The 14,293-nt window shown below is 41.2% G+C and overlaps 1 protein-coding gene across 4 annotated transcripts in view; it reads right to left on the reverse strand.

Annotated features, from left to right (window-relative positions):
• Positions 1-14,293, reverse strand: part of patj (PATJ crumbs cell polarity complex component) — a 104,282-nt gene that overhangs the window by 47,855 nt on the left and 42,134 nt on the right. For 3 of the 4 annotated variants that reach the window (XM_051375586.1, XM_051375585.1, XM_051375588.1), the window contains exons 20-28: positions 13,515-13,835; positions 13,126-13,207; positions 12,491-12,545; positions 11,998-12,078; positions 11,806-11,877; positions 10,830-11,007; positions 10,587-10,697; positions 9,583-9,642; positions 8,716-8,815 (exon numbers count right to left, since the gene is read on the reverse strand). In XM_051375586.1, coding sequence (XP_051231546.1) covers positions 8,716-8,815; positions 9,583-9,642; positions 10,587-10,697; positions 10,830-11,007; positions 11,806-11,877; positions 11,998-12,078; positions 12,491-12,545; positions 13,126-13,207; positions 13,515-13,835 — 1,060 coding nt within the window. The remainder of the gene's footprint in view (positions 1-8,715; positions 8,816-9,582; positions 9,643-10,586; positions 10,698-10,829; positions 11,008-11,805; positions 11,878-11,997; positions 12,079-12,490; positions 12,546-13,125; positions 13,208-13,514; positions 13,836-14,293) is intronic. The other variant, XM_051375587.1, reaches the window with a different exon arrangement.

The following is a 14,293-nucleotide window of genomic DNA, read 5'->3' on the forward strand; positions in this document are numbered from 1 at the left end:
AACCTGTGTGTTTTCTACCTGCTGGATGAAACCTAATGTTTCTGCTGTGACAGTGAAGCTGTTTCCTGCAGATATTTCTGGTTCCTGTTGTGTGTATGTTGAGTTATGCAGGAAGACTACAAAACTGAAAGAGCAGATGACTATATGGACTGTCATACATACAGCGTCTTTCTATTCTCACCACTCTGAACACTCACTACACTACAGGTCACATTCACCAGATAAATACCAACAGCAGTCATTTTCGACAAATTATACGTTTTTACAGTACACAAGGCAGCATTATAAGGTCTTACTAATACAACTTACAAGAAAATCTTATTTAGTATTTTCCAGAGAGACCAAATCTGTCAGACTGAACTTGTGTATAAAATGATGCACAAGACATCTAGAATGGAACAGCTATGAAAAATACGAAGTCCTGTTTTTCACTGTAACACATTGTTTGTGTCCTTGAGGTCTAAAGTTAATTTACTTCCTGAGAAAACAGTTGCAAAGCTGATTCATTTTCACATTTACAAGGTCCAGTGTGAAACATTGAGGAGGATCTACTGTCAGAAAATAATATTCATAGGTATGTTTTATTAGTGTCGAATCACCTGAAAATAAGAATAATTGTGTTTTTTAACCTTAGAATGAGACGTTTTTATCTACAGACGCCGAAGGAAAAGGAATGAACTTACACAGTGCCTTTCAAGTCTTCTGACCACTAAACTGAAAATGATGGCACAGTATCTTGCTCAAGGACACTTTGACATGCAGTGGTATGAGCCGGGGATCGAACCACCAACCTTCTGATTAGTGGACAACCCGCTTTAACTCCTGAATGGAGGCTGGCCTCTGTCTCGCTCTCTCTCTCTCTCTCTGTTCTGATTAAATGGATCATTCATAATTGATATGTTATTGAATTTTCTAAATAAAAGTAATATTCATATTGGTTCAAATAAACAATCTGATTGTATTTTCCATCTTTGCTGACAAGAGTGTTGTGTAAAATGAATTGATGAATTAGGTATGTTCACCTTCTAATGACAATTTTTATTTTCACTGATAAAAACTGTATTTTGACAATTTACCAATCTTATACAATGATAAAAAACATTTATTCAATGCTTTTGCTGTGAAAACTTCCATAATTATACAAGATATCTGTCAATTATCAAACAAATCGATGTAAAATTACACAACAAACATTTTTTACAATTTTACATAAATTTAGAAATGTATTAACAGTATTAAACTTGAATTTAGTTTAATTCAGTTTAATCTATTAAATAAACAGTAAATATCTGATTTGATAGATTTATTTCTGATAGATTTGCAAATCTATAATTTCTATGTATTTTAATCTTTTTATATGAAAAAATGGAAAAATTATTTAAATCAGCAGTAATTTTATGATGATTTACAGTTTCAGATTTTTGAAGTTATTTTACATTAGACATGTAAATTCACAGGATATTTTTGTAAATGTATTAATATTTCTATGTATTTAAAAACTACAGAAAAAATCTGTAAAATAAACAGGAAAAAACCTCCAGATTTGTTTACAGTAAAAATAAATGTTGACTTTTGGTTTAACTCAATCAGGAGTCTCCTGGGTTGAAGTCCAGTGTTTAGTTTGAGTCATCCATCCACCTCCATATGCGGACTCTCTTGCTCTTTGCGTCACCTGACTGCGATGGCGGGCGCCACTAGGTGGCTAGAGGGAAACCTGCAGCGTCATAGTTTGAACTTGAGGACTAATGACTAAACTGCAGTATTTGACCACTTGGGCTTTGCTATAATATGTTAATGTGCTATCGTTAGCATTCAGAACACAGCAATGGTACAATATAGTAAACAGAACACGACCCTCAGGACAAAGTCTTCACTTTTATACGTTTTATCTTTCTGGTTTTAAAGCTCAGAATAGTTTTCTTGTCATTTTCATTAGCCATAATCTCTGTACTAAAAATTAAAGCATTCAAACATTTAGTCGTTAATTAAAAGAAAAGAATATTCTGGTACAGCTTAATTACCTCAAACTCTCGGAGCTTCGCATATTCTGATACAAGCAATTTAGAAGCATCTGTTATAGATTTGTATTGAACATAACGCCTAAAGATATTTTAATAATGTATTATTTAGTTTACAAGCGCTGCAGTAGAAAGCAAACATGATTCATGACAGATTCTGTGCAGAAAAATCTAAAAACTGGAGGAAACAGAGTCTGAGCAGAGCCTTGGGCTGCAGAGATGTTAGATATTTACTCCACCGCCGCTTCTGCTCAGAGAAAAACAACCTTAAACAGCATTTGGAATCGAATTGAATCATTTATTATTGTTGCAGCAGCCGATATCATATTTAACCAGAAATATAAATGAGACAACAAGCCGAGAGAAGAGAAGAAGCAGCAGCAGTGATCAGCACCATCACCAAAACAAATGTATCAGCAACAGAGAAATGAGAGGCGGCTCTGCTTCTATTCCCTACACAACTCCTGTGAGATCGCAGTAAAAAAACCGCCTCTGACCCACCAGAAACCATAGAAATTGGACTCGATTTCACATTTCATTTCATCAATATGTGTTTGCTGTCTTGACAGCTGGCAGAAAAAACAACAACAAGCCGTAAAAATTAACTTCTGGTGTCGACCTCCGGACAGATGCTCCATCATCATGTTTGGCAGGAGTTTCATCAGCTGGGAATCAGTCAAATTATCTGTTTTAAACTCTAAACACAGTTAATCAAAAAGCTGTAGACAAACATCAGTTTGTCCTCGGCCAGAGACACTAGGAGGGATCCTGTTACTCTAATTAAGTGTCTAGTGCTGTCTGTTTGTTTTACATTCAGTCTTAAAGTCTTCCAGACAGGTTACTGTTTACTGGGAGGTATCTGACCCAGTATTTGGGCTAAATACTACCAGGGACTGCACCTCTATCCTCCCAAAGTTTAGGCAAAAGACCAAACTGACCTTTGGATGTCCCAAAATCCAAGCTAAAGACAAAGGCTGTCAGATCCCTTGATGTTGCAAATTCCAGACCACAAGGACAGAGTCTTTGCCATCCTACAGCAGCGGTTCTCAAACCTTTTTTTCAAACATTTTGGGCAAAAGATGTAAAACACTTGTCTGTTGTATGTTTATAGTCCATCACTAAATTCACGGAAAACCAAATTTTTGTACCGTAGTTGCATTGATCTGCGTCTTTTTGATAAGCTGCACGTACAATTTAGTGAGAAATATAAACTTCACAGAGGATATTCTGTCATTGTCTGTGGCTGGCAACTCTGGTGAAATGTGGTTTATCAAACTGACATTTACATTTTCTACTTAACTAATTATAAATATAAGTATTTTAGGAATTATGCATGACTGATCTTTTTTATTATTAACTTTTAAAAAAGTTCTCAAGTACTCCCTGCAGTACTTCAAATTACCCACTGTCCTGGAGCAAAGGCTAAAAACCAGGATGGACTGAGCTTTAGTTTTTCCAAGAGTTCAGCTAAAGACTATGGAGGACTGATTCAAGAGTCCACGTTAAAGTCCGGGATTGGGTTGCGCCAGCTACGTCTAAATTCTCTTTATAAGTTATGGTGTAAAGTCGACACTAAAGGCTCAGTAACTACTGGTTAGTTTGTAACTAAATCAGCTACTACATTCGGTCGCACCACAGTTACTTTGGGCATAACTTAACAAGTTTGGACGTAAAGTCATAACTAAGGCAAGTGGACAATCAACGATCAAAATAAAGTTTTATCGTCATGGTAACCGTTAACATTAGCTTTCTCGGTAGCTAACAGGGCAGCTCATCAGGTAGAACTGGTGCCCTGTGTGAGGCCGAGTCCTGGCTGCAGCGGCCATGGGTTTTGCCTGCAGATAGCTAGATAGATAGATGGATCGATCCATCTCTCTCTCTCTCTCTCTCATATCCAATAAGAGAAAAATAGTTTTGTAAATTACCTCCTTGGTGCAACCACTTTATTTTAGTAATGCATAAATCACAAATCACAACACTTCCATTTACGTTATAACTAGGCTCAATTTTGAACTTACACACAGTTGCTGCAGCAGGCTGCAGGAGTCTTACTTGTTACAGAGTACAGACCAGAGATGGACTGGGCCACAGCTGCTCCAGAATCCAGATTAAAGACAATGGGGATCTGAGCCTTAGTTGCCCCAGAATGAATGAATCTGCTGGAGACTTTAGTTTTTGTTGGTTTAAACAAGAGGTTTTATTCAGTAAAAACAAGTTATCATATTTATCTTTGGCACTTCTGTCACTTCTGTTATAATCAACAGTCCAATTTTACAAACTGAAAAACTTAAATTGAAACAAACTTTAATTGCAGCTCTGCCTGACCAACAAACATATCACAATATGTATTCTTTTAATTTAAAAACGGCCTATTTTTCTTTTTTGAAAGACCTTCTAAGACAAAAATTTTCACTTTGGTTTTAGTGGATATTTTAGTATCTTGGGTGTAACTGCTGTTGTGTTATTCTCCTATAATCCTGTGTGAATCAATATCGCAGTAAACTGCGGTCGTAATTCTTTATTTTCAATTATTAATTTGCTGCATCACGCTTTTGTCTTCTAATTTTAATCACTACGGAGGCTTCGGTGTAAATAATTTCACAGACCTTCTGCAGCAGCAAATATAACCCAGCTTCTTGGTTGCTTTGTTTTTATGAATGTTTACTGATCTGGTCAGTAAATATGACCGAAATACAGACTTTTCTTTTTGCTGCATGAAACACGGAGAGTAAAGGCCTAATAAAGTATTTTTATTTATGAAGTTGTAGCGGGGTAAAAAAAAATAAAGTTTAAATAAATCCAGTCAGATGGGAACAAACAGCTCATTTAGGTCTCTGCCCATAAACACCAAATCCCATTAAAACCAGTAGCAGATAAGCTAAACCAGCAGCCAGAAAGCCTTCACAGCCCCGTCCGCCTGCTTCAAAACCAAACGCACCCAGACCAGAGGGAGGAAGAGGCAGCGAGAAAAAAAAAACAAAAAAACCAAACACCCCGAGAAAGACAGAGCGCAGAGAGCCGAGAGGAATGAAAGCAAATAAAGACGTCCTCCACTCTGTGCTGAAACCGGCCTACGGACGGGACGGAGGGACTGCTGGTTCAAACAAGGCCTGCAACGACAGAAACACACACATTAACACTGACACACTGCTAGATTAAAGAACAACACACACACACACACACACACACACACACACACACACACACACACACATTAACATTGACAGACTGCTAGATTAAAGTACAACACACACACACACACACACACACACACACACATTAACATTGACAGACTGCTAGATTAAAGTACAGCACACACACACACACACACACACACATTAACATTGACACACTGCTAGATTAAAGTACAACAAACACAAACATTAACATTGACACACTGCTAATAAATAAATGATTATTACAAAATCATATTGTAATTTCACATTAAATTACTGTGTTGTAGTTACTGTAGAAACTGATTACTGTGATTTTTATTTATATTACTGTAAAATAATTACTGTATACTAATGTGAATTTACTGCAATTATTAGCCAGTAATTTACTGTTAAAGTACAGTAATATTTTACAGAACAATGCACGCAAACCTGGCAACATACCAGGATGCAGCAGATCAGCAGAGGCAAACACACAACGCAGCTATCAGAGAGAGTCCTAGTCCAAGTTTAGGGTCAAGGATTATGTTGTTTATAACGTTAATAAGAACAGCGACAACATCCAACTTTATCTGTCACTACAAAACCTAGAAAGAAAGGTACATTCATTAAACCTGTTTCTCTGCTGTTTGAAGCGCCTAACCCTAACCCAATAAAGGCAGGTCTCCATTAGAGGCCCGTCCCCAATAAAGGCAGGTCTCCATTAGAGGCCCGTCCCCAATAAAGGCAGGTCTCCATTAGAGGCCCGTCCCCAATAAAGGCAGGTCTCCATTAGAGGCCCGTCCCCAAAAGGCAGGTCTCCATTAGAGGCCCGTCCCCAATAAAGGCAGGTAGGTCTCCATTAGAGGCCCGTCCCCAATAAAGGCAGGTCTCCATTAGAGGCCCGTCCCCAATAAAGGCAGGTAGGTCTCCATTAGAGGCCCGTCCCCAATAAAGGCAGGTAGGTCTCCATTAGAGGCCCGTCCCCAATAAAGGCAGGGACAGTTCAGTGACTGAAGCAAATAAAAGCCTGGGCTATTATTAGGAGTTTTACGGTATCTGTGTTTGTGTGTCTGTGTGTGTTAGCTGAGGTTTAAAACCAGCAAACAGCTGAGCCGTGCTAACGTCTCTGAATGATAACCCGGAGAGTACAACGCCTCGTCTGACTGAAGTGCCATCGAGCAACACAATCAACAAAAACAAAGCACATTCAGCAATAGACTGAGTTTCGTTGGAGGAACTCGTGTGGAAGAGAGCGTTAAGGAGGCACTGTCACAACTGATTAACGCTCTAATGAATCAGGTGATTTGAAATAAACACAGACACAAACTGCTCATACTAATGAGAACAACTGAACACAGTTAACACCTCCAATGTATTCTTCACTCAGGTTGGGTTTTTACTGACAGTCAACAAAATAAAATCAGCTCATGTTTACAGGATCTGTCAAAATTGTTCATACAGTCGTCATCTTTAAAAATATTTAGTCATTTCCTCAAACAACTGCTCTCGCCAGTTTTTAATGGAGGAAATTTGTTGGGGACTATTTTCAGTGGCGGAGGAATCCACATTTGGTGCTGTAGTGAGTGTTTGTGGCAGCAGGACGATAACATCAACTACAGTGTGCTCACTTTTTTTTTTTAAAGACAACAATGGAGCCCAATGTACGGAAGCCCTGAGAGGACAGCGAGAAATATTGATCTATTTTCTCTCTGTGTTGATGATTTAAGCTCAGATGTTATTTTTTTTTAATTTTCAGGTGTTTGTTGTTAAACGCATTTTGCCCACCAGAGGCTGAAGTGCACCACTACCTCACGATCTAAATAAGACTAAAAGCATTCATGTCTTATTTTATTTGTTAAATGTTATTTGTTTGTTTGATAGGGAGAGAGCACGCCGATGAACATTAATATAAAAAGAAAATATATAAACAACATTAGCAAGAATGCAAATTTATTTCTGTAGTCCCTTGATCAGCACTAACATTATAACACTGTGATCACTGGACTCCCTGACTGGTCCCAGACCAGCAGACTGCTCTGCACTGTGTGTTCTGACCCCTTTCTATCAGAACCAGCATTAACTGTTTCAGCAGTTTGAGCTCCAGTAGCTCGTCTGTTGGATCGGACCACCCGGGCCAGCCTTCACTCCCCACCTGCATCAATGAGCCTCGGCCCCCCATGACCCTGTCTCTGGATATGTTCCTTCCTTGGACCACTTTTGATAGGTACTGACCTCTGCAGACTGGGAACCCCCCACAAGAGCTGCAGGTTTGGAGATGTTCTGACCCAGTCGTCCATCACAATGTGATTCTTGTCAAAGTGGCTCAGATCCTCACGCTGCCCATTTTTCCTGCTTCTAACACATCAACTCTGTTCACTGTCTGCATGATATATACCCCCCACTGACAGGAGCCCTGATATACCCCCCCCCCACAGACAGGAGCCCTGATACCCAGATACTCAGTGTTACTGGCAGGGCTCACTGTGTTAGGGCTGATGGGTGCATCGGGAACAGTGTTCACATATTAAATAAACCAGAAGAAACCAAATCTAAAATCTAAATGTAGGTTATTTTCAGCTAATCTCAGGAGTATTTTATAGAAAGAGAGCTGAAGAGCTCACACACTCTCACACACACACACACACACACACACACACGCACGCACGCACGCACGCACGCGCACACACTGTTTACAACAAACAGACCTCTCTCTCTCTCTCTGTTCCAACATGGCAGATGGGAACTTTCAGTCTCTCAGTTCGGAGCCAAAATGTTAGAAAATCTAATCTTACTGAATTTTAGGTGTTTACAGTGAAAAGTGCAAAAATTAACAAAAAGAACGAGTCATCATATTCACAATATGAATAAACCACATCAACAAATATTGATCTATCCATAAACCATATTTTATCATTATTCAGACCGCTGGTTCCCAACCTGGCGTCACTAATAATAATAATACCAAATATATCTACAGCTCAGCATGTCATTGCATTATTACTTACTTGTTATTAATACATATATAATACTTTTAAAGTGTATATTATTAAAGTTATACATTTTGAAGCAGTGAACACAGTGTGTATATTGTGTATTGATCAACAGCCTCGTCCTGCATCAGAAAGCAAACAGCTGATTGATCAATGAGAATTAACAGTGAATCTGTCAGAAAGAAGAATATTAAGTCTTAAAATGAATGAATCAATATATCAGGAAAACTCATCTGTGATCAATATTCACAGGAAATAATCAAACTTTCTGCAGTTATTGTGTTCACTGTTTGGGTTCATTGATCAGTTGATCAGCTGTTGATCAATATGAAATATACAGAACATACAGTCAGTTCACTGACTGATAGAAGAGGAACTGATCTATACCGCCCCCCAGAGGCAGCGAGCAGCAACTACAACTGTCATCTACAACCCTGTTGCACTCTGAGACCTGTGTGTGTGTGTGTGCGTGTGTGTGTGTGTGTGTGTGTGTGTGTGTGTGTGTGCGCGTGTGTGCGTGTGCGTGTGTGTGTGCGCGTGTGTGTTACTGACCTTTGACCTGCTTCAGGTCAGAGCTCAGCTCCTGCTCTGATTGGTTGGGAGGTCTGTAGGGTGGGGGTTGTCTCAGAGGGGGCGGAGCTGCAGGTGGTTGCTGTAGAGGCGACACAAACAAACAAACAAAATAAATAAACAACCTCACTGTATGTGAGCCAGACTGGAAGCCTTCAGGCCAGTGTGTTGGGGCTGTGCTGCCCTCTGCTGGACTCTGCTGGACTCACAGTCTGATTGTTGGGGTTGAGGTGAACGTGGAGAGACGGTCACATTTCCACCAATAAAACACTTCCATACAAAAGTATAATTCATTCAGATTTACCAGCATGGTGAACAAGAGACACTCCTCCATTATTTATATTCCTTTAGTCCATAAGGGTCCATCAAAACAATCAAAATCAATATTGTCTTCAGCTGCTGTAAAACCACGTTCACACACAGAGAACAACCTGAGAAACCTCAGGAGAAGCAGCAGTTAAAGAGGATTTCCATCTGTGCTGAAGGAATTAAAGGCCTGTCCCCAATAAAGTTCACTGACTGCAGCACATCAACGGGCTGTGATTTGTAATAAAATAATATGTATTATTTAAGAATGTAATAGTTTCAGAAAGGTTAAATAACAACATAGGACCGCTGAGAAACCAGTGATGTCTGTTGATCTCCTCCGCTCTGCTTCAGTACCGTGCAGCGGTCCGACAGTAACACCAACATCAGCCAATCGTTTTGTAGTTTCTCTTCAGAGACATGAAGCTTGAACTGAAAACGTGAATGTGAAAGCTGAAAGCTTCGAGACGAGAGGAGAACAACAGGAAGTTCAGTCTACTTTCACCCCGGTGTGAGCCGATGTGAGGAGGTTCCTGCTCTTACCGGAGACTCTGTCCTCTCTGCTCTGTGTTTACTGTAGCTGGAAGCTGTCAGAGACACAGGCTGAAACACACACACACACAGTCAGTGACAATTCTGGGTTTGGATTTACAGTCGGAGAGAATCACCATGAGCTCACACTACACTGCCCCACAATGCATTGCGTCTCCTCATAACACCTGAAGTATTCTGCCGCCAGCTAATGAAACCATTTTCTCTTTTCTGTGTGTTTAGTCTGTATTTGTTCACATTGAGTCAAACTGTCTCCGTAACAGTCTGCTGAGTTAGCTGTAAGCTGTTAGCTGTTAGCCTGCAGCATACTCGGTCCAACCAGCCACCGTCAGTCAAACAGCTCGTAGTTTACTTCATGCAAGGAGCTCTAAAAGCTTTAATTAACTAATTCAACTCTCCAAATGTCAAGAAAGGAAAAGAAAAACACCTCCTTTCATCATTAAAGAGAAAATCCAAACGTACAGCTTCTGAATTCAAACTTGTTAAGCAATCCGAACACACCACAGAATCTAAGTCCTGGTTGGAGCCACCTTGTTCCTGTATTCCGGTCATCAAACTAGTAAAAATAAACCCTTAATGCTAAACGCTGCGCTGCTTAACATCTGTCACTGAGCGGCTGTCATTAAAGAACATTCAATTAATAAAAGAAAATGATACAAATCAGCTAAAAAACAACCGGTGCTGATATATTCGTCCAGTGGACTTTTTCTATGATGTTTAAGTGGATTTATGGGTATTTATTAGAGATAAGGATGTCTTCAGGAGGAGTTTCATGTCTGCGTGTTCACATTTAACTGAGGAGGAGTGAGATTTGTGCCTCCCTTCAACCCCCGAGGAGTCTTTATAACATCCACAACAGACCAGATCCTGTAGCTTCACCAGAGTTCAAAGGAGTCCTGAACAAGGAGTTAAACTACATGACGGTTTCCTCCTCCTCCTCCTCCTCCTCCTCCTCCTCCTCCTCCAGAATGAGGCTGCAGTGTGTGTGTTAGTACCCGGGGAGTAGTTGACAGGCTCTGGACGATGAAGACGACGGGACTCGGAGCTGATTTGATGGCACTGACCGCCTCCTCGTGACTGGCGGCTTGTAGGTCGACACCAGACACCTGCGCACACGCACACACACACACACACACACACACACACACACACACACACAGTTATTTCACTGCAAAACAAGATTTAAACCCATAATTTCAGGCCTGAGATGAGATTTGAGACGCGGATCTTGCCGTCACCTCCAGGATCTTGTCTCCGGTCTTCAGACACTGTGTTTTGGCTGCAGGGCTGTTGGGTAAAACCTGTTTGATGAAGATTCCCTTCAGTTCCTCTCCGTTCCTCAGGCGCTTGATGATGTGACGGCCACCCACGATGCTCAGACCCAGAGACTGACCCTCTTCAGGCCACACCTCCACCCTGCGGGGCAGAAAGGCTGTTTACTACACCCCCATATCCAACCAGTAAAATACCAAATATTAATAATACAGGGGAGTCAGGAAGAGATCCCCTGAGAACATGATTTGTGAAATTTTGGGGGGGTCACTTAAATATCAGCCCCTCCAGGATTTAGTTTTTCTGAAATTGTTGCAGCCTAAAATGTCTGATTTAATCACTGAAGCCTGACAGCACAATATCATTAACTTCAGATCCCCCGCAACAGTAGAAAAAGTGAGCTCCCCCGAAAGCTGCACTAAAAAAATTGTTCCAATGTGGTTAAATTTAATTTAATTTAAGTGTAATGACATGTTTCCAATTCAAGATGTACAGTTTATAAGGACAACAGAAGCTAGTACGTTGTGTTGTTGACACAAATGGAGGACACCAAGCGGACAGTTGGGGCATCTGAGAATCTTCTGTCTGACTCTACAACCACAACTGACCTGCCGACTCACTGTCTAACGTTAGCTTGAACCCAAGCGAGGCAGCAGAGTGGAATACAGACTTTATATGTGAGGACATGTGGCCCATTGGTGTGTTGAACGAACGTCTCATTCTATAGTACAGCTATGTTTTCCTGAGCGGTGTCGTACATTTGTACTTTGTGTTTGCCAAAGTTATTTATTATTAACGTGATTCTTTGTAAAGTGACGGCCCTAACCCAACGTCTACTGTGTCGCCTCACAACGTCTCAGCCTCGGCCCGACATCAGCTGACCCGGTGAGTGTCACAGTCTTCAGGTTTCTAGAATAACAAAAATACCCCGAACCCCGTTACCTGCGGGGGGGTCCCCAGTGACTGAAGGCAGGAGTTTCCTCTCCCTCCCCCTCCTCTCTCTCAGGAAGGTGGCTGTGAACACACACACACACACACACACACACACACACACACACACACACACACACAGAGTCAGATACAGTGTCTGTGCTGGTTGTTTCTAACCATCAGGAGGTGAAGCAGGTCTCCTACCCGTGCCCTCCTCTGATTGGAAGAGAGGCTCCTCCCTGGCTCCGCCTCTTCCTCCTCTGTGTGTCAATCATCCTAACAGACCTCCACAGGAAGAAAACAACAAACATTTTTCATCAGGAAACAAAAGTTCTTTCAAACTCAAACTGAAAGTGTCAACACTGAATTTAATTAAATGTGTCAGGAATGATTCACAACTGATCTGGAAAATCAGCATGCAACCATTAAACAAGGACGAATCAGGGTTTAAGTGACTAAAGATAAAGATAATAAATATAAAAGATCAGTGTCAGTCAGTAGGAAGACTCCACTGCCAATTTCACACATTAAAAAGTGCTGCAGGAGTCGACCAGCAGAGGGCGACACAGGACAGTGAAACAACCAGCAACAGAGAGGAAGACGAAAGAAGGAGACAGAGGAGACGAAGTGGAGGAGACAGAGGAGACGAAGAGGAGGAGACGGTGAAGGTGGCCGTGGAGCTGCAGGAGATACTGACTCTGTGTCGGTGTCGGTCAGAGTGAGCTCGGAGTCTGCTTCACTGTCTCTGGAGTCTGCAACACACACACACACACACACACACACACACACACACACACACACACACACACACAGACACAGACACAGACACAGACACAGACACACACACACACACACACACACATAGAGACACAGACACACAGACACACAGACACACACAGACACACACAGACACAGACACAGACACAGACACACACAGACACACACACAGACACAGACACAGACACACACACAGACACACACACACACACACACACACACACAGACACACACACACACACACACACACACACACACACACACACACACACACACACACACACACACACACACACACACACACACACAGTTAATATATCTATCTACAGGATGTCAAACACACAGTTTCAGTTGTCACAACCTGTTTCAGGGTGACATATAAAACTTTATATCTTCAGTGGTCAGAAAAATGAAATCAGTAAATTTGTTGTGGTCGTTGTAATCTGTAATTTTCTTTGTACATTATATTGAATCTGAGCTCTTTGGTTTGGATATTTCAGTTATAAAAGTATAATATATTTTATGTATTGTGACTGTATTGTGACTGTTTCCCACCCAGAACCAGGTTTCCTACAGACACAATGCTTTCATGGTCTGATCTCTGCAGGTCCTCCTCCTGATTCTCTCTCCTCCGAGTCTGAAAGGAGAAAACTATCAGTGAAACTCACAGAAACAGCAGATAAAATAAGAGAATGAAACAGTAACAGTGCTGAAATCACTGGATTATATCAGTGAGAGGTTGCTGTCTGATGTGTGAACGCTGGATTTTATAGTACAAATATTCAGGATGTCGTTTAATGGCTCAGAACTTCCTCTGCCTAATAAATACTCACTTATTAATTCTGCAAATATTTCAAAATAAAAGCCTAACTTTACACTAATGTTACAATTCCTTCCTCCCTCAGTGGTGAAAACAGTGTTTGGAGCCGAGTGATGAGTCTGACCTCCTCTGCTCCTCTGCCCCGGCTGGAGGAGCTGAGCTTCCACTCCTCCCACGACGGAGGAGGTTTCCTGGGGAGGGAACCCATGCTCTCCTCCACTTTTTCCTCCTCCTTCTCCATCTCCACCTCCATCTCCTCGTCCACGGCCATCTCCTCGTCCACAGCCATCTCCCTGCCCTCCTCCACAGGCAGGAGGCCAGAGGTCAGAGAGAAGGAGGTGTAGCGAGGCAGACCTCCATCCAGGATCAGCTCCGGCTCTTCTTCCTCCTCTTCCTCTTCTTGTTGTCGAAGGTCTTCTGGCAGGATGGAGCTGTCACCGAAACCCTGAAACACCCGACATCATGAATCAACAGTGAGAAGGTCAAAGGTCACAGCAGCAAGAAGGAGTTCATCATCATCGTTCTTTTCATAGCCAATAAAGAAACCCCAAAATAAATAAATAGGTGTATTAGTTAGTTAACTGACAGATATGTTGTATAATGATGGAAGTTGAATAAATGTTGTTTATCAGTGTATAAGGTAAACTGTCCAAATACAGTTGTTATCAGTGTAAACAGCAATAATTACTGTAATCTCACAGATAATGACTTTTATTACACTTCTATAACTTTTAACATTCACATTAAAATAATAACAATCCAATAATAACAGCACTCTGCTGTAAATGTAACCTGATTATTGTATTATAGAGTTCACCCAGTGTTTCCTCTAGGATTTTGTTTAGCAGTGGGGGCAGGCCCGTCCGAACATTAAACATTAAAAAGCAGAAAATGTTTTATTTA

This window comes from Dicentrarchus labrax, unplaced genomic scaffold, assembly GCF_905237075.1.
Source record: "Dicentrarchus labrax unplaced genomic scaffold, dlabrax2021, whole genome shotgun sequence".
NCBI classification, from domain to species: Eukaryota; Metazoa; Chordata; class Actinopteri; family Moronidae; genus Dicentrarchus; species Dicentrarchus labrax.